Raw genomic sequence first — 20,686 nt, 5'->3', positions numbered from 1 at the left:
ACAAGAATTAAATTTATTTAACAAGGAATAGAGATTTGAGAAGAAGCAAGTAGGGTTAATGAACCCAAAGGGTTACATATCAAATAAAATCATAACACTTACTCTAGAACCTAAACATATTTAACAAGAGGGCATCTTGTTAAATAAGGTACTGTTTATCCAAAGTTGTTGTCACTGCATTTTTCAACTAGGGTGGCTGAGACCCTCCTTTTATGAGATCAAACCCATTGGCAGCTTGTCTTCCCAGATGAAGGATGCCAGGGCATCTTTCTGCACACACACATATATTGGACCATTCCCTCCCTCACCGTTTACCTTTTCCTGCAAATTTCTTCTCATGAAGTCCTTTCATTGTCTTCATTAGCATTTGATTAAGTATCCAAATATACTTCCAGTGTAAGACACACAATTAACTATGCTCAGGCAGGGATATAAGTATCTGCTACCTCCTTTCTGGTGGAATCTGTCTTAAGGTATGTCACCTCTGAGTGACCTGCCTTTACCTCCAGGCTTTTAGAACATAATTCTATATATTGGAAGTTATCTCCTTGCATATTATCTGCACATACATTTTGCAAAAATTATGATGATCAGTATGACGCAGGCTTTCAGTAGGGATCTCGCATGACATTCTTTGGTGAACTACCACACCCAGGGAATCTCTGTAACCCTTATGCACCCTGTGCCCCCTGCCAGCTAGCATCAAGAGTTCCTTGGGTCATAGAATTCTGTTGCTCTGCTGGGATCTGAGAGTATGTGTAGATTTGTGTAAACATTAGGTAGAGGGAGAAAAATTAACCTATATTGTAGTCTACACGTTAACAGACTTTGTGCTCTACTTTTAGAACAGGAAATGTGTGGGTGTTTTTGAAGGACACACTTCCAAAGTGAACTGTCTTCTGGTTACTCAAACAAATGGGAAGAATGCAGCCCTCTACACTGGCTCTAGTGACCACACAATCAACTGTTACAATATCAAGGTACTGATAAACATGGCATTAATGAGTTAAACTTTGCACCTTTGTGTGAGAATCTCAAGGGGCTTTTCAAATATAAATGAACCAAATCTTTCAAATCCCCATGAGCTATATGATATCTCTATTCTACACATGATGAAACAAAGTGACCTGCCCAAAGTCACAGATCAAGTCAACAGCAGAAACAGAAATATAACTAAGTTATCTTCTGACTCCCAGTTCTGTTTTTTAAACAGTGTATGTGTTGTGATACAAAGATTTGAACAGTATGGGTTGGTATGGTCAAAGTAACTGGTAAGTTATTCAGATTATTCCAAACAGTGCCAATACAAACTTATTACCACATCATATTTTGTGGGTTACATATTTTATAGAAACTACTTTAGAAATGTTTGAGTTTAAAAACAGGTACTTTTTTTTATTTTCTTTTACCTTTTAAAATCAAGTTCTCTGATGCAGTGAGTCCTAACTGTACAGGCTTTCCGTAGTTAGATCAGTATCTTACGTTGTGGAAGGGCTGTATACTATTTGACATCAGGTTTATTTCCCAAATAAATTGTGAGATGTCAGGTGGTTCAGGACAAAATACTGCCTTTTGTGGGCTTCTGGCTAATGTAATTGTGGGAAAGGTGGCACATTCCCTAAAGGGCATTCTAAATGTTTGGAATATCAATAGTCCTGGCCAAAGATGAATTAATGGGCTAAGTGCAGGTTAACTAGTCAAAGGGGATAAATTGTATTTATCATGCATTTGGATAAATTCTGATATATTGTTTCTGTGACTGACCCCGTATTCTTCAAAGTTCCTGTATCTGTTTTACAGTAACTTAATAATGGCTGGTTTCTGAACAATATCACTGTGCTGCCCCATTCTACTGGTCAGTTTTTTAATTCAGTAGGCTCTTTGCTCAGGCAAAGAAGGTAATGGCAAGTTAAATGAGGTAAGCAGAGGTGAGGTGCTGAGGTGGTAGACAGACACTTGGAAGTGCACATCTCAGTTAACTTACTGTATTTTTTTCTGACTCTCTCAGTAGTCTATGAAAAGTGCATTTCACTTGGGAGTATAGGCAATACAGCTCTCATGGGAGTCAACGGTGTTCTGAGGGGATGAAGCTGAGCTTCTCATACCAGAGGCAAAGGAGCAATTTGGAAGAGAGCTGCTTAATCTGGCCTCTGTCAGGGATCAATGAAAGGAAGGTCTGTCCTGCTGAAATTGAGAGTCAAAGTGGTTCTTGACCTTGAAGGATTGTGGAGTAGATGTCTGCTTCCTATGGACAAATTGTTTTGGGTCACTGATCTATATGGAAAGATAATACCAGCTGGCTATCATTCATGGCACTCCCCCCATGGGGAAATGCTAAGCTAATGCCAGTTGAGTTGGGGTGGGAGTGAGCTCTTGTAACAAGAGTTTCACACAGGCAGAAACACTTCTCCATTACTGGTAAGAAGCAACACAATTCATAGGCAAGACAAATGACTCATTTCAGTTTTCCCCAGTTATCTAAAAATAGTCTCCCAGTTTTTCCACTAATGACAAAAGCTGTAACTATTTGTTTCTTGTCAGACCAGGGAGTGCATGGAGCAATTTAAATTGGAAGACCGGGTGCTCTGTCTGCATAGTAGATGGCGAATCCTGTATGCAGGCCTGGCAAATGGCAGTGTGGTCACTTTCACCATAAAGGTCAGTATATTTGAAAACTGGAGTGTCAACCCATATTGAAACCGTTTTTTAGCAGGTATCATTCTCTTTTCTTCCCACTCCCATTTCCAATTCCATTTTTTCTCTTGAATAGCAAGAACATTCATAACTATTGCATATCAAGATAGCAGTAAGTAATTTTTTGTTTCAGTATTTGTGTGTTCCTGGATGAACTTTCTCCCTTTCACTTCCTTCCAGCTACCCAGTGTCCTCACAGAATTCCCTTGCCTACCACAAGGTTCCCTGGGGCTGAACTTTTGTGGGTGATAAAGGCTTAATGACACTTGCTTCTCTATGTTCTATGACTCCTCACTAAGACATGAATGGAGTCACTGCAGAATGTATGAGATACAAACCTAGGAGAGAGGTATCCAAAAAGGCCTCCTGTTTAACAGAAAACTAACCTTAAGGCCACAGAATGGTTTAAATAAAAACACAAATTTATCTCATTATTTGCTTAAGTCAGAAATGGCCAACCTATGGCTCTTGAGCCACATGCAGCTCTTCAGAAGTTAGTTTGCGGCTCCTTGTAAAGGCACCAACTGGGGCTGGAGCTACAGGTGCCAACTTTCCAATGTGCCAGGGGGTGCTCACTGCTCAACCTCTGTCTCTGCCAAGGGCTCTGCCCCCACTTCACCCCTTCTCACCCCCTCCTCAGCCTGCAGTGCCCTCACTCCTCCTCCCTCCCCTCCCCCCGAGCCTCCTGCACACCACAAAACAGCTAACAGGGAGGGAGGGAAAGGTGCTGATTGGTGGGGCTGCGGGTGGGGGGAAGGCTGTGGGAGCGGAATGGGGGAGCTGATTGGGGGCTGTTGACATATTACTGTGGCTCTTTGGCAAGGTACATTGGTAAATTCTAGCTCCTTCTGAGGGTCAGGTTGGCCACTCCTGGCTTAGGTTGACTCCAGGCTCATCCTAGCAAAATAAGCTCATATTTTAAGGAGATCTAAAAAGAGGGCTTGTTCTGAGAGCTCAAGAGCAGAAGTATGATGACAGTGAACCTCAAATTATTTTTGCAGAATTTTCACATTAAACCTGAAGAAGCATACTTAATAATCATGTGCTACTTAAAGAATAATGAAATATTTAAGTTCACATGCCTCATCTAGCAATTCTGTTCTTCTTCTAACACTGAAGAATAATGACTATATTTCTTACTACTGGTCAAAGTGTAAGCACAGCTCACTGGAAAGAGGGTAAATGAATTTGTAATGCAAAACAAACTCAGTTATGATAAATTAGGAATACTTGTTTAGGGGTTCTCAGAGGGAATGAAGAATTAGCTTTAGATTTTTAAGATTACATTTTAATCTTTAACAGTATTCCATCAGTAGTGATAGTTGCATCTTTTTGTCTTTTTAGGTATGTACATGAGTAATATCCGATATACCTTCAGTCTCAGGAATCATATCCTTAAAGAAGGATGGACTCAGTGGTCTACATTCATTTCAATTTTTTGACTTCTTTATTTTGCAGAACAACAAGCAAATCGATATATTTGAATGCCATGGCCCTAGAGCAGTCAGCTGTCTAGCCACAGCTCAGGAAGGAGCACGCAAGTTGTTGGTAGTGGGGTCCTATGACTGTACTATCAGTGTGCGGGATGCTCGAAATGGACTGCTTCTCCGAACTCTTGAAGGTCATAGCAAAACAATACTCTGTATGAAGGCAAGTACCTTGGGAAGTAACAGTTTTTGACAAATGATGTAGTCACTATATGTGAAGGAGACTATTTACTTCCACCTGATATTTCAGGTACTGTAACGTTTTGATATTCCCATAGATGGGGTTCTCAACCTTTTTCTTTTGAGTCCCCCTCCTCCCCTCAACAGGCTACAAAAATTCCACAACCCCTGTATGCCACAAGAACTGTTTTTCTGCATATCCAGTATATTAAAGCCAGGGCCAGCGTGAGAGGGAAGCAAGCAGGGCTATTGCTTGAGGCCCCATGCCATAGGGGGCCCCGCAAAGCTAAGTTGCTCGGGCTTTGGCTTCAACCCCAGGTAGTGGGGTTTGGGCTTCAGCCCCAGGTGGCAGGGCTCGGGCTTTCTGCCCTAGACCCCAGCATGTCTGATGTTGTCCCTGCTCTCTGATTTATTTTGGCAGACCCCCTGAAATCTGCTTGCGGGCCTGTACTCCTGGTTGAGAACTACTGCCATAGGAAATTTTATCTGTAGTATTGGCTAAAAACAAAAATCCGTTCATTCGTGAAAAAATTCCCCAACTTTGAGCTCCTTCTGCTGGCCTTGCTACCACAATTGCTTTCCTAGTGCTGCTGCTATTGCACTTCATAGTACTAATGTATGCAAGAGGATGTTGATTTCAGAAGCCTAAGGGGGTGGTGGAACAATCATCTTGCCAAAAGGAAGAAACGAAACTTGCCTATTTTGCCTGTAATTCTCTCTGGAAATTTTGAAAAGATAAACTCTATGGAGAAAATACTCACAATGTCCCTTTAGACATTCTTCCCCCCCCCCCCCAAAAAAAAAAAAAAAAGCCGTCTCTATATTCAGTTTATACTGGTATAACTAATTGTGGTTAGAAATGTGATTTTTGTGATGGAAATAGTTGTATTGATTCAATCCCACTCCTAGTGTGGATGCTGATATACTGGTGGAAAGCTGCCTTAAACTGGTGTATGGCAATAGCTGTACTGATATAACTGCATCCACCCTAGGAGGGCTATGTCACTTTAAGTATATAGCTAAAGTGGCACAACTTCTTTTGTGTAGACATACCTTTAATGATCGATTAATAATGTGCCCACTCTAACATAAAGCATGATACATATGTTTTCTGCATTATTTGCCAGCTCTGTCCCTGACTTGCTCTTTTTTCACATTAACTTGCTCCTGCAATCTACACGCATATTGGAGCACATTTGTGTGGTCTTCAAACTTTTTTTGCTTAATTTTGTGTGCTTAAAAAGTGCCAGATAGGTAGCAGTGTAGGGTGTTGTCTTGTGTCCACAGAGCAGAGCTGCAGATGCAAAGCACATTTTTCCCCACATAGCCTCATTGTCTTAATCCTGAGCTGAAGTGAATACTTTTTTTATGGGTAAAATCTAGTTTAATCTTTCTGCCCATTCAGTCCTAGGATTCTGAGATTCCCCGTCAATTTGTGTGATGGTTTTGGATTGTGAACACTGAGATCTGTTTGCTAGGAACTGAACTGAGATTATCAACTTATTTCACTTGCCACTAGCTGGAGCTGGATTTTAACTAGTTATTGAGGAGTGAAAGCATGAATGGTTCTAGGGTTGGTAATCTGGTATGAAGCTGTGATATTACCCAGGGTACAGTCTAGACTGTTGAACAGCGGTGTCCCCTCAAGTCTGCAACCTGGGATGCCTGTTACACTGCTTTGCTGTAAGAGCAACCACTCCTGGTCTTTTTACACACAGCCTCCAGCATGTAAATTACTCCCAGTTATATTGTACGAATGCTATAGCCAGGCTCTCCTGAATTGCACTGCAGAGCAACACCAGCAAATTCCCCAGTCCCAGACTTTCCCCCAGAAATGTGTGTCTTACACTGCCCACCACTCTTGTGGAAAATACAAGCTTATATAAAGTCCATCATTTCATTAATAGAAAATGTGTACAAATCCTGTTATTTCAAATGTAGTTTCCCAAATACGTCAGTCCAAGCACACTGGTTTAGATAAAAAAATAAAACAAGTTTATTAACTACAGACAGCTGGATTTTAAGTGATTTTACAAGTAATGAGGCGTAAAAGTAAGATATTAGTTGTGTTTTTTACTTTTTAATAAGCTAAATGAATTCAAAGCAAAGGTCTCTCTCACCACATGCTTCAGCAGTCTTTCTAGTTGGATTCCTTTTGGCCAGGACCCCTCCCCCAGTTCAGTGTTACTTTCCTTGTCCTTCAGGTGAGTGTTGATGCCCTGGGCAGACAGAAAGGGAGGAGTCTCTTGGGGTGCCTGTTCACCTTATAGTTTTCTTTTTCTTTGAAAATCATCTCCAGCTGAGTTTAAGGGGACAGAAAGTCCTATGGAGACTCAGCAGTTTCTTTGCCAAGATGTAAATTTCTTGCTCTCACCCTTTTTCCTGCCAAAGAATGGTCACTTGACCAGGTTATAGTCCATTTGATCTTGTTGAAATCTGGCTGAGACATGGGGTTTCTTTTTTGTTTCTGAGGAACTGATTTGTGGCTTTTTTTGCAGACTTGGAATATGTCTCTGTAATATTATACAGTAGACTTATAACATTACATACAGTGTTGCCAGACACATTTTACCAGGCCGATAATGATCAGCAAATTGAATTTTCAAATGATACACCTCACAAGGCATATTTTGTACAAAACTTATAAGTATTGTAAAAGGGGTGAACATAAGAGTACAGATTGTCATAGAAGCCTATCTGCTGCTTAAACAATCTGATGCTTAAAGTATTTGTAGTGGGTGAGTTTCATTGTCCTGTTCAGAACAGATTTTGCTGGTCCTCTAACTTCTAAATAAAACAATAGATTTTACAAATAAAGCTGATAATAAAGCATTTTATTTGACCCAAACACACACAATTATATCTTTGCCCGGGATGTGGGATCAATCTTTTTAAATAAAAATTGCAACATTTTGGATGTATGTATATATTAGAGCTGTCAAACGATTAAAAAATTAATCTTGATTAATCACACGGTTAAAAAAATTATTTGCGATTAAACAGCAATAGAATACCATTTATTCTGAATATTTTTGGATGTTTACTACATTTTCAAATATATTAAGTTCAATTACAACACAAAATACGAAGTGTACAGTACTCAATTTTTTTTATTACAGATATTTGTACTGTAAAAAATGTATTTTTCAATTCACCACATACACAGTGTAGTGCAATCTCTTTATCATGAAAGTTTTAACGTACAAATGTAGAATTATGTAGCAAAAAAACTGCATTCAAAAATAAAACAATGTAAAAATTTAGAGCCTACAAGTCCACTCAGTTCTACTTCTTGGTCAGCCAGTCATTCAGACAAACAAGTTTGGTTACAATTTGCAAGAGATAATGCTGCCGGCTTCTTGTTAACAATATCACCTGAAAGTGAGAACAGGCATTCGCATGGCACTGTTGAATCTTTAGTACATCTGGTAACGCCAGTTACATGTGTCCCTTCATGTTTCAACCACCATTCCAGAGAACATGCTTCCATGCTGAGGATGGATTCTGCTTGATAACGATCCAAAGCAATGCAGACTGACACATGTTCGTTTTCGTCATCTGAGTCGGATGCCACCAGCAGAAGGTTGTGGGTGGGTGGTTTGGATTCTGTAGTTTCCGCATCACATTGTTACTCTTTTAAGACTTCTAAAAGCATTCTCCACACCTCATCCCTTTCGGATCTTGGACGGCACTTCAGATTCTTAAACCTTGGGTCGAGTACTGTAGCTACTTTTAGAAATCTCACATCAGTATCTTTGCGTTTTGTCAAATCTGCTATGAAAGTGTTTTTAAAACAAACGTGCTGGGTCATCATCTGAGACTGCTATAACATGAAATATATGCAGAATGCAGGTAAAAGAGAGCAGGAGACATCGAATTCTCTCCCCAAGGAGTCCAGTCACAAATTTGACACATTATTTTTTTAATGAGCATCATCAGCATGGAAGCATGTCTTCTGGAATGGTGGCCGAAGAATGAAAGAGGCATATGAATGTTTAGCATGTCTGGTATGTAAACACCTTGGAATGCCAGCAACAAAAGTGCCATGTGAACACTTTGTTCTTCTTCGAGTGATTGCTCATATCCATTCCGGTTAGGTGTACGCGCCGCGCGTGCACATTCGTCGGAAAACTTTTACCCTAGCAACTCAGTGGGCCGGCAGGTTGCCCCCTAGAGTGGCGCCACCATGGCGCTCCATATATACTCCTGCCGGCCCACCCGCTCCTCAGTTCCTTCTTACCGCCCGTGTCGGTCGTTGGAACAGTGGAGCGCGGCTTAGCTGACCTCCACTTCCCTAGCTACTCGTTTTCTCGTATATAATTATGCAGTTATAACACTTTTATATATATATTTGTATGGTTAGTTTAGTTAGCGGGGTTCAGGAAGTAGCCCCTTCCATGAGCCCAGTGCCGGAGCCATGCATGGCTCACCGGGTTTTAAAAAGGGGCCCGGCTTGCCAGAAGCCGCGGCCGAAGAGAGATCTACATGACTCCTGTGGAAGTGCCTCAGGGAATCACACTTGACAGATAAGTGCCCCATTTGCAAGGCTTTTAAGCCGAGAACAAAAAGGTGCGGGACTTTCACTTGCCCCTCCACCTTGGGCGCGGAGCGATGTTCAAGCGGCGGGCAGAAGCGCCTCCTCGGCACCGGACCCCGCCGGTACCACCAAGGCCTTTCGGCACCGACCGCCGCCGGCACCGATGTCGACTCGGCACCGCTCCCTTCTTCCGAGGTCGAGAGAGTCTACGATTCCTGCTGGTGCCTGGCGGCTCCCCGGCACGCGCCGTGGTTGAGCCCCCTGCTCCCGCTACTTCCGTGCCACCTGCATCGCAGCCAGAGAGCTCGCCTCAGTTGCGTTATCCGGCACCGTCACCTGCAGAGGCACCGATGACTTCGGCTCCGTCGATTCCAGTCCCCCAGGACCAGGGAATCCGCTGCCTGGCAGCTCCCCGGCTCGCGCCGTGGTAGAGCTTACTGCTCCTGCTGCTTCTGGGCCAGCTGCACCACAGCTAGACAGCTCGTCTAAGATGGCTCGCCCGGCACCGACGACGTCGGCACCGTCGATCCCGGTCCCACGAGGGCCGTAGAATCCGGTGCCTGACGGCTCCCCGGCACGCGCCGTGGTTGAGCGTATTGCTCCTGCTGCTTCCGTGCCAGCGGCACCGCAGCCAGAGAGCTCGTCTACTCGGATCGCCCGGCGCTGTCACCTGCTACGACACCGATGACGTCGTCACCGTCGATCCCGGTCCCATAAGGGCCGTAGAATCCGGTGCCTGACGGCTCCCCGGCACGCGCCGTGGTTGAGCGTATTGCTCCTGCTGCTTCCGTGCCAGCGGCACCGCAGCCAGAGAGCTCGTCTAGTCGGATCGCCCGGCGCCGACACCTGCTACGGCACCGATGACGTCGTCACCGTCGATCCCGGTCCCACAAGGGCCGTAGAATCCGGTGCCTGACGGCTCCCCGGCACGCGCCGTGGTTGAGCGTATTGCTCCTGCTGCTTCCGTGCCAGCGGCACCGCAGCCAGAGGGCTCGTCTACGTCGGATCGCCCGGCACCGACACCTGCTGCGGCTCCGATGGCGTCGGCACCGTCGATCCCGGTCCCACACGGGCCGTAGAATCCGGTGCCTGACGGCTCCCCGGCACGCGCCGTGGTTGAGCGTATTGCTCCTGCTGCTTCCGTGCCAGCGGCACCGCAGCCAGAGGGCTCGTCTACGTCGGATCGCCCGGCACAGACACCTGCTGCGGCACCGACGGCGTCGGCACCGTCGATCCCGGTCCCACACGGGCCGTAGAATCCGGTGCCTGACGGCTCCCCGGCACGCGCCGTGGTTGAGCGTATTGCTCCTGCTGCTTCCGTGCCAACGGCACCGCAGCCAGAGAGCTCGTCTACGTCGGATCGCCCGGCACCGACACCTGCTGCGGCACCGATGACGTCGGCACCGTCGATCCCGGTCCCGCAAGGGCCGTAGTATCCGGTGCCTGACGGCTCCCCGGCACGCGCCGTGGTCGAGCTAATGCTCCGGCTGCTTCCGTGCCAACGGCACCGCGGTCAGAGAGCTAGTCTAAGTCGGATCGCCCGGCACCGACACCTGCTGCGGCACCGATGACGTCGGCACCGTCGATCCCGGTCCCGCAAGGGCCGTAGAATCCGGTGCCTGACGGCTCCCAGGCACGCGCCGTGGTTGAGCTCCTGTTCCGGCTGCTTCTATCGGCACCGTCGATTCCAGTCCCACAAGGGCTATCGAATCCGGTGCCCGACGGCTCCCCGGCACGCGCCGTGGTTGAGCGTATTACTCCCGCTGCTTCAGTGCTGACGGCACCGCAGCCAGACAGCTTATCTAACTCGGTTCGCCCGGCACCGGCACCTACCGAAGCTCTGATGACCTCGGTACCGTGGATCCCGGCCCCACGAGGGCCGTCGAATCCGGTGCCTGATAGCTCCCCAGTACGCACTGTGGTTGAGCCTGCTGTTCCCTGCACGCCGGAGATGTTACCAACGGCTAGGGCTCTCAGTGCCATGACAGAGTCAGTGCTGCCTGACCCGGGCACCGCCGGTATGGGTAATACAGTCTCTTCAAGGGACTGTCCCCTGTCAGTACAGCAGAGCGGCACCGTCCATGATCACGGTCCCGCAGACACTCCAAGTCCTGTCGGCACGCCGGCCACCACTGGCAGTCCCGGTACTGTTTTCCTCGGTACTGGTCACACTCGCTGCACCGGTCGGTATCCCGTTCGCCGACCCGCTATCGGCACCGTTCCGACATCTGGCACCGGGGCAGGTACCTTGACTCCTGTAGCTCTTCTCCGAGCCTCGAGATCTCGGTCGACCTCCCGACACCGTTCTGGTTGCGGGTCTGGATCTCGTTCCAGGTACCGATACGCCTCCCGATGCCGGTCCCCGGTGCCGAGTTGGGCAAGGTCCGAGTGAGTCAGAGACTCGGCCCGTGCCTTCTTTTAGTACCTCCATGGCCATCCGGACACGCATCCGTGTCATCCCATATGCGCAGATTTTATGCTCAGGACCATGATCCTGATATCATGGCCAGCGGGCGCCAGCCCCGAAGCAGAAAGAGCCTTGGCGAATGCAAGGTGTACTCTGCAGGGGCCCTGCGCCTCTGGGTAGCAAAGCAACAAGCCTTGCTTAGCTGCGATAATTATAGCACCTGGGTGGAGGAGTTTCTCCCTCGAACCTCCCACCTAGAGTTCGCTGCCGTCTTGGAGGACGGGGGAAAGAATTTACCCTTTGTTGGTAAAGGCATCTTCGCGGCAGAGACAGCCCCAGACTGCGAAGCCTGCTGGACAATAGGGTCCTAATGCGTCTCAGCGTGTATACGCTTGCGACCAAACGCAGGCCTTTATGGCCCCAGCCGCCATACTCTGTGCCTAGCCAGAGGCAGAACTCTGGAAAACGGCAAGGCCAAGGTGGTCGCAGACAAACGTCAGGCCCTCTAAAAAGCCAGAGTCGAGGTCCCTCGCAATTACCACTGGGACCAAAGACGGACCTTCCAAGGTTCGTCGGAGGGCGGTGTACCAGTCGCAGGACGGGATCCTGATCCCGCTTTCTCCTGGCATGGCCCCAGTTACTTTTAGATCGCTGGGTCCTGCGCACGATGGAGCATAGGTACCACCTTTAAATTGCTCCAGCCCTGTCCCCCTTCAGCGGACGAAAGGGGCTAGGGGTTTTACTCCCGTTATGCCCTAGTTCCCCACTCGAACACAGGTCTCAGACCTCCCTGGTCCTGCATGGACTCAACCGGTTGGGGATAAGGTTGAAGTTCTGCATGGTATCCCTGGGAACCATTATTCCATCCTTGCCTCCTGGGGGCTACTATGCCGCCCTGGATAGGAAGGACGCGTACTTTAGCAATGCCATCTTCCCTCCGCACGGGAGATGCCTCCGCTTTATAGCCAGCGGTGAATACTCCCGGTTTACGGCCATAGTCGCCGCCTACCGTAGCTATGTCGGATATGCGTTTTTCCGTATTGGGACGATTCGCTTATCCGAGGAGACTCTGACACACAACCCACTCAGCCGTGGGCATCGTCACGGTCTTATTCACAGATCAAGGCCTGATGATTACTATAGAGCAATCCACTCTGGTTCCCACGCAGAGGTTGGGCTTCCTAGGGGCTATCTTGGTCTCCTACCTAGCCGGAGCCTGCTTATCGCAACTGCGGTTTTAGGCGATGGCATCAATCATCTGAGGTCTGAAGGCTTTCCCAACGACCTCAGCTCGTTCTTGTCTCAGTCTCCTGGGTCCATGGTTGCCCGCAAGTTTGTAACCAAACACGCCAAGCTCCGCCTCCGTCCTCTCCAAGTCTGGCCCACCTCGGCGTACCGCTTGGACAGGGAGCCAATGGTCATGGTAGTCACCGTTCCCTCGAACGCCTTAGGCTCCCTAGAGTGGTGGCTAACCCCCTCCTTGGTGTGGACAGGATGCGGTTTCATCCGCCCCAGCCCTCACTGCCCCTGACGGCGGACGCATCATCTCTCTGCTCGAGTGCTCATGGTCACCTCCGAGCTTAAGGCCTTCGGTCTTCTAGGGAGCTGGCATTCCTCATTAATGCCCCAAAAATCAGAGTAGTCCGCCTGGCATGCCAGGGGTTCCAGCGGCAGCTGCGAGGCCGTTGTATCTCGGTGTTTACAGCCAACACAATGGCCAGGTGCTTCATAAGCATTCAGGGGGGACATAGTCCTCCCCCCTTTTTTGTCAGGAGGCCATCCATTTCCGGGTCTTTTGCATGGCCCGCTCGATGGAGCTGGCGACGTCCTTTCTCCCAGGCGTTCGGAACGTCTTATCTCTTTGACTCAGCAGGTCTTTCCTGTCTTACGAGTCATCACTCTGCCCCATGTGAGGCGTCCCGCTTTCCGGAAGTGGAAATGGTTCCTCACACAGACCTGTTCGCTCACCGCGAGTGCAGGAAATGCCAGGTGTTCTGCTCCTTCCAAGGTCTCTCCTCGGAATCGATCTTGGACGCATTCCTGATACCGTGGAACGGCCAACTGCATTATGCCTTCCCGCTGTTCCCACTGGTTCGTTACGTCCTGCTCAAATTCCGCAGGGGCGGAGCGTGCGTCATCATGATCACTCCAGAGTGGTCCAGGCAGCACTGACATACCACGTTGCTCGGCCTGTCAGCCCAGACCTCATCACTCAGGGCAATGACAGGCTTCGTCACTCGGACCTGCAGCCTCTTCGCCTCACGGTGGCTCCTGCGTACCTGAGTTGGGGTGACAGGCAGCCTTCCACCTGGTCAACGTACCGAGCCAGGTGGAAGCGTTTCCTTTACAGCTGCAGTACGCTCGATCTTGCTCCTGCTGAGGTCTCGATCCCCTCTATTTGGCCTGCCTCTGGCCTTCAGCGGCAGGATCTGGCGGTATCATCGCTGAGGATACTCTCAGCAGCCGTCCCTACCTTCCAGCAGGCTGAGATGGACGTTCAGTGTCCCACGCTCTATGGGTTCGAGGTCCCTCAAGGGCTTGGAGCGCTTGCACCCTCGGGTGCGCCGCCCAGCCCCGCCCTGGGGCCTCAACCTAGTCTTGGCCAGAAGGGTCTCTGAGATCAGAGCTCTTACGAAGGTTCCACAAAGACAAGGTGCAGTTGTGACCGCACCCGGCTTTCCTCCCTAAGGTGTTTTGGCCTTTCATGTTACCCACAGCTCAACGCAATGGGCATAACCGTTGCACTCCTTGGACATCTGTGGAGTGCTCGCATTATGTTGTGCTGACAGAATCATTTCCTAAGGTGCCCCAGCTCTGCCCCGGTAGCGGGCCAAAGGGAGGGCTTGCTTGTTTTCCTCTCAGAGGATCTCATCTTGGGTGATGGCGGACATCCCCACTTGTTCTGATTTGGCTCATATTTCCCCAAGCCACATCACCGTGCATTCTACCAGGGCTCAGGCTTCATCTGCCGCCTGGCTGGCTCGTGTTTCTACCCACGAGACCTGTCGCGAAGCTCCATTGGTCCTCGGTCCTTACCTTTGCTTCGCAGTATGCCCTGGTTCAGCAGTCAAGAGAGGCTGTAGCCTCTGGCTCGGCAGTTTTATTCTGCCACATTTCACTCCGACCCCACCGCCTTTGTAAGGCTTGGGATTCACCTAACTGGAATGGATATGAGCAATCACTCGAAGAAGAAAAGACGGTTACTCACCTTTGTAACTGTTGTTCTTCGAGATGTGTTGCTCATATCCATTCCGCACCCGCCCTCCTTCCCCACTGTCGGAGTAGCCGGCAAGAAGGAACTGAGGAGCGGGTGGGCCGGCAGGAGTATATATGGAGCGCCATGGTGGCGCCACTCTAGGGGGCGACCTGCCGGCCCACTGAGTTGCTAGGGTAAAAGTTTTCCGACGAATGTGCACGCGCGGCGCGTACACCTAACCGGAATGGATATGAGCAACACATCTCGAAGAACAACAGTTACAAAGGTGAGTAACCGTCTTTTCTCACTTTCAGGTGACATTGTAAATAAGTAAACAAACTTGTTTGTCTTAGCGATTGGCAGAATAAGACATAGGACTGAGTGGACTTGTAGGCTCTAAAGTTTTATACTGTTTTGTTTTTGAGTGCAGTTATGTAACCAAAAAAAAATCTGCATTTGTAAGTTACACTTGCATAGTAAAGAGATTGCACTGCAGCGCTTGTATGAGGTGAATTAAAAAATACTATTTCTTTTGTTTATCATTTTTACAGTGCACATATTTGTTGTGAAAAATAATGTAAAGTAAGCACTGTGCATTTTGTATTCTGTGTTGTAATAGAAATCAGTATTGAAAATGTAGAAAAAAGTCCAAAAATATTTAATAAATTTCAATTGGTATTGTATTGTTGTAAGTGCGATTAATCAGGATTAATTTTTTTGAGTTAATTGTGAGTTAACTACAATTAATTGACATCCCGTGTGTGTGTGTGTGTGTGTGTGTGTGTATAATATATAGTGTATGAATGTCACCATTTACCATTTGGGCAGCTTAATGTGTTTCCTAATGTTGTAGCTAGACATTGAATAATTAATTTTTAAGGTTTCTTCACACTAGATTAAAAGATTGGAGGGGAGATAGAGGATACAGGAGAAAGTATTTGTGAAGTCAATACCCCTTGGTGAAATATATTGCTACTTTGAAATAAGCAAATCCTTACTTAAGTAGTGTGTACATGTTTCACTCATATATTAAAAATGATACAGAAGTCAAAACTAACTGTTTTGTTGTCCTCTTTAAAAGGTTGTGAATGATCTGGTGTTCAGTGGCTCCAGTGACCAGTCTGTCCACGCCCATAATATACATGTAAGTCATTCAAATATTTGAAACCCTAAATAGCTTGTATTGTTGAGATGATAAAAGAAATGAGAATTTCTTTGGAAGCCCATATGCTTAAGAGGATATGGTACTCTTATACTGTGTTATATAGTACCTTTCTATCTGAGAAACTCAAAGCACTTTGTAATCATTATCCTTCATTCCTAGGATATTGAAAAATTGGAGAGAGTTCAGAAAAGAGCCACAAGAATGATAAAAGGATTTGAAAATGTGCCTTCTAATGAGAGATTCAAGGAGTTCAATATATTTAACTTATCAAAGAGTAGGTTAAGGGGTGATTTGTTCACAGCCTGTAAGTACGTACATATAGAACAGAAGGCTCTTCAGTTTAGCAAACAACTGTATTACAAGATCCAGTGGCTGAAAGTTGAAGCCAGACTAATTTAGACTAAAAAGCAAGGCATGCATTTTCAACAGTGAGTAATTAACTATCAGTACAGCTTACCAAGGGTTGTAGTAGGTTTTTCTATCACTAGAAATTCTTTAATCAAGATAAGATGCTTTTCTAAAAGATGTGCTCTAGTTCAAACAGGAACTAATTCAGGAAAGTCTGATGTCCTGTATTATTCAGGAGGTGTGACTAGATGTCGATGGGTCAACTGCAGAGCTAGAAATAGAAATCAGAAATCCTGACTTCCAATCCCCAACTCATACCAATAGGATTACTCCCTTCTCTCTTTTGAAAATGCTGCCTTGCTTTGAAACAGTATCACAGATTAATTAAAAATGTCAAAAGCCGTGATGGATAGTGATGGACACAGAATAATTAATCTGGTGATGTATTTGATGCCAATGGTAATGTGGTTAATTCTGTTTAGCAACTGCTGGTTCTGCCTCTTAAACTTTGGGGTGGGGGCAAGTACCAGTTCCGAGTGGTTGTGGTAATATGTTTGCAAGTGAACTTTGTCACAAATTATGCTTTACCGAATGGAGCAGAAAGTTGGAAATGAGGAAACTATAGGACGTCTAGGAAACCGCAGCTGGTAACTTCAGGTCATGCTTTGGTTTGACTTTGTGTTTCTATAACCAAGGTAAAAGCTATTGCAATTACTTTTTAAGTGAGATACGTACTTGAAAAATATATAATGTTCAACTAAATTTATCAAGTGGGCATGAGTAAGCATTTAAAACTTTGAAAAGGAGCTTGCCCAAAACTAAAGTTAGCACTGCAGCAATTAAATTAAATTAAAGGCAGTTTAAATAGGTACTGCTGTACTTGGCTGGGAGGGGCAGGAGAAAGATGGGGACTATCCCTTTCTCCAGAATCCCTTGGACCTGGAGCAGTGAAGGGGAGACCCTCATCTGCGGGCAGTAGGACCCATATGGCTGCCTACTACTTGGGGAATTCTGCACCAAAAATTAACAACTCTACACACAATATTTTAAAGTTCTGCTTATTTTATTTGTCAAAATAACGCAATATAATCACTCTAGTTTCAATTATTTTGGTAATTTATTTCAAAATACCCCTCAACAAGTATGTCATCAATACAGACAACAGCAAAAAAGAAAGTTTTTAAAGAAACCCCCTACAACAACCCAGTTCCAGCTGGGGGTTGCTGGAGGGAGCTGGGTGGAGACCCCAGAACCCAGACACCTGCACTCCCATCCTCCAGATCCTAGCTGCAGGGCATCCCCCTGCCCAGACACCAGTATCCCCCTAGAGTCCAGACACAGGGCATCCCTCAGCCCCTACACCCACAGACCCCTCCTGCGAGAGCCCAGCTGCAGGGCAGCCCCTGGACACCATTCCCCTCCTTCTCCCACATGGACCACCGCTGTGGGGCAGCTCCCAGCCCAGAAACCAGCACCCTCAGAGCCTTTCCTCTCCCTAGCTTCTTTACTTTCCTGCTGGGGCCCATGGTGTGTGACCCTACCCTTCCTCACCCTTTACCAGAGCTGGCTGGGTCTCCCAGGCCCCCTCCTTTCCGGAAGAATGAGGATCACAGAGCATGCAGCCTCCAGCCCCACCAGGCTGGGTGTTCTGCTCACTGCAAGTTGGCTCTGCAGAGTCTAGTGGTGGCCAGAAATTCTGCAGTGGCACAGAATTGCCCCAGGAGTAAGGGTTCTCTTTCCCTCCCAACCATGTGGCTGTGGGAAAAGAAACTGCAGGGAGGAGTTGGCCTGAGACTGAAGCCAGCAGAGCAGTTGCAGAAGCAGTTTGACCCGGGAATGTCAGATGCTGCTACGGTCATCGCAGTGCTTTCTGCAGTTTTCACATTGAACATTCCTTCTCCTGTGGTGATTTGGCTGTTCATCATATCTCCCCTGCCCTTCTTTTGTTTTGCCTTTTAGCAAATTCCCTCCATTAAAAAAAACAAAAACAAAAAAACCCAAAAGATTTAAGTAACAATAAATACAAATAATCATGGCACTAATATGATGTTGCATACTATTACTCTGCTCGTATGTTGTATCCCTTTTCCTGCCTTATCTATTTAGATTGTAAGCTCTTTGGGATGGGGTGTTTGTATGGTGCTATATACAATGGGGCCTTGTTCTTTGTTAACCCCTAGGCACTTATGTAATATAATGAATAATAAAACTATTATTTCAATGAGAAACCTGCAGACTTGCTGTTTGCATCTGTTTTCATGATTTAATGGGTGTTCTTTCTTTCTTGTCTTGACGCAGACAGGAGAGCTGGTACGAATCTATAAAGGCCATAATCATGCAGTAACTGTTGTGAACATCCTAGGGAAGGTGATGGTAACTGCTTGCTTGGATAAATTTGTCCGTGTTTATGAGCTACAGGTAAGAAAATAAATGATGTCCAGGAACAGAACTTATCTATTCCATTTTTTTGTACATTTCAGAAGGTCCCAAGCAAAATACCATGTTAATTATCTTTACTTCCTAGTTTCCAGCCCCTCCCTCTTCTACCACTTAAAATTCTCAACCTCCTTGACCAATGAGTTATGGGGTTTTGAAATAAATCAACAGATAATCACTTGCATCAGCCAGGCCTGTTCTCTGGTTGCACTCATTTTAACTATAGAAGAAACTTTTTTTTTTTCAAAATGATTCTGGACAATTAGTTTTCTGTTCTTTGAAAGGCTGAGTGGCATGTAGTCTGTCCCTGTAAACTGGATCAGCTTAATGGCCACTCCCTAGTAGTCAGAACTCTCATGCGAAAAACGGGTTGGATTCTCATATTTCTTGCATGTTGACTTGGCAGGAGCTGGGAGGACCAGGAAGGCAATATTATCAGCCCCTGAAGAACAAATGCTTTTTATTGCTGAACAATCCCTCCAGCTGATTAGTGGTGTTGACAGGTTCTGAAAGGAATCCAATCTAGCCTTTCAATAGGCCTGAAAGAGTAGGCTAAGGAAAAATGGTGGGATCCTTGCTATTAATTAAGAAATTAATAGCGTATAGTAGATAGTACAATGTGATTGCAGAGTGTGGCACCCATGAGGCCCTTACAAGCCTTGTGTAATAATCAGTGCTCCTAACTCTTAAAAAGTCTCTGATTATGCAAGCCAATAAAAATTCCTGCAAAATGTCAAATTGTTAAATGCCCAACATTTTGTTTTCTTTTCTTCCCAAGTCTCATGACCGTTTGCAAGTCTACGGAGGACACACAGATATGATCATGTGCATGACTATTCATAAGAGCATGGTAACTCTCCTCCTTTCATTGATCTAAAATAGAAAGTCTTGTTTGTTAGCTGATGATAGTGTTGATTTCAGAGTTTATTGATATCAGTGGTAAATGATTTAATTATTTTAACTTTCCTGATTTGACTAGAGGGAGGACCATTTATAATGGCAGTCAAAAGAATAATGATAATAATGATGATAATAAATAATAAAGAAAAGCTGTTTATATACCAGCTAAATGTAACAATGTAGCAATTCTGGAAAATAGTTCATATGCTAAATTGTATTGGGAAAATTGAGCTCTGTTTGCTAATATTTTATCATAATTTCATGACTAGACATAAGGCATTAATTTCATCTTCATAGTGTGCATCATTACAATAATCAGAACAGTTAAAGTGTTAAAACCCTAAGTAATTCTTGAAGTGTGTCTGCCCTGTTTCAGACATTTTCTCTAGCAGCTATATGCCTAGACTTAGTAGGACTTCACTCACAGTCAAACCACTTCCAACTTTCAGGACCATACTTTCAAATTAGCACATGCTGAAGTGCATGAATATTTTTTAACTGACTTAGGTATATAAATACCCTGATGCACATGCTGGTTAGGGTATAGTAGCGTACACAAAGATCTGAGTACTTGCCTGCTTAAGCTGGACACCCTTAAAAACTCTTGTGAATGTGCAGTTGAAAACTTGTTCCTGAACTTTGATAAAATGAGAGTTAAAATGGGAAGTGCTTAATATTTCTGATTTTCAAATTTGTAATAACAAAAGAGTGAAATGTAGGAAAACTGAGAACCAATGCACTATGGGAAATGTGTATTTTTTTTCCTAGCCCCGCTTCTCATGGGGCTGAAGTTGAGATTTAACTATGCCCAAGCTGTGTGATTGTGGTCTAAGATTTATGCTGTACCATATTTCTGAGATGCTTTAGGCATCTGGACACAAATGAAGCTTCAGATTAGCAGTCAGTGAAGTGTACTATACAGTGGACATTCTCTCACTCGTCTGTATCTGTTTGAACACTAGGGTATAGTCCTTTCCCTGCAGCAGATAGATAATTGATATCTTCTGATAGTGGAAATAAGAAATAATGCATCATATTCTCAACTATCTGTTAGCTTCACATTTCTCCAAAATTACAAATTGAACTATTAGCCATCAGTTTACTGCTGTTTATTAGAGATCAGAAACAGCAAACTTCTGGATGGTCTGTAAACCAGTTAGATACTGGTTTACAGACCAAGTCCTGGAAATGTCTTTAAGGGACTCTGTCAGGTTGAAGAATAATTTTTTAACTTACCTGTTCATAACACTACTAAAATTGAGAGGATTTTTACAATCTAATTTACATTATAAACAGCAAAAAAAAAAAAAAAAAGTTTTGCTTTTAGTTTGTATAT

General features: G+C 45.7%; 1 protein-coding gene across 6 annotated transcripts in view; it reads left to right on the top strand.

The window, feature by feature from the left end:
• Positions 1 to 20,686, top strand: part of ZNF106 (zinc finger protein 106) — an 83,681-nt gene that overhangs the window by 48,269 nt on the left and 14,726 nt on the right. For all 6 annotated transcript variants that reach the window (XM_030559580.1, XM_030559577.1, XM_030559578.1 and 3 more), the window contains 6 exons: positions 846 to 980; positions 2,542 to 2,658; positions 4,153 to 4,344; positions 15,583 to 15,645; positions 18,313 to 18,432; positions 19,229 to 19,300. In XM_030559580.1, the coding sequence (XP_030415440.1) occupies positions 846 to 980; positions 2,542 to 2,658; positions 4,153 to 4,344; positions 15,583 to 15,645; positions 18,313 to 18,432; positions 19,229 to 19,300 (699 nt within the window). The remainder of the gene's footprint in view (positions 1 to 845; positions 981 to 2,541; positions 2,659 to 4,152; positions 4,345 to 15,582; positions 15,646 to 18,312; positions 18,433 to 19,228; positions 19,301 to 20,686) is intronic.

The sequence above is a fragment of the Gopherus evgoodei genome, chromosome 4, assembly GCF_007399415.2.
Source record: "Gopherus evgoodei ecotype Sinaloan lineage chromosome 4, rGopEvg1_v1.p, whole genome shotgun sequence".
Taxonomy (NCBI): Eukaryota; Metazoa; Chordata; order Testudines; family Testudinidae; genus Gopherus; species Gopherus evgoodei.
Note: the sequence above shows the minus strand (reverse complement) of the source record. Positions and strands in the feature narration are given on the sequence as shown.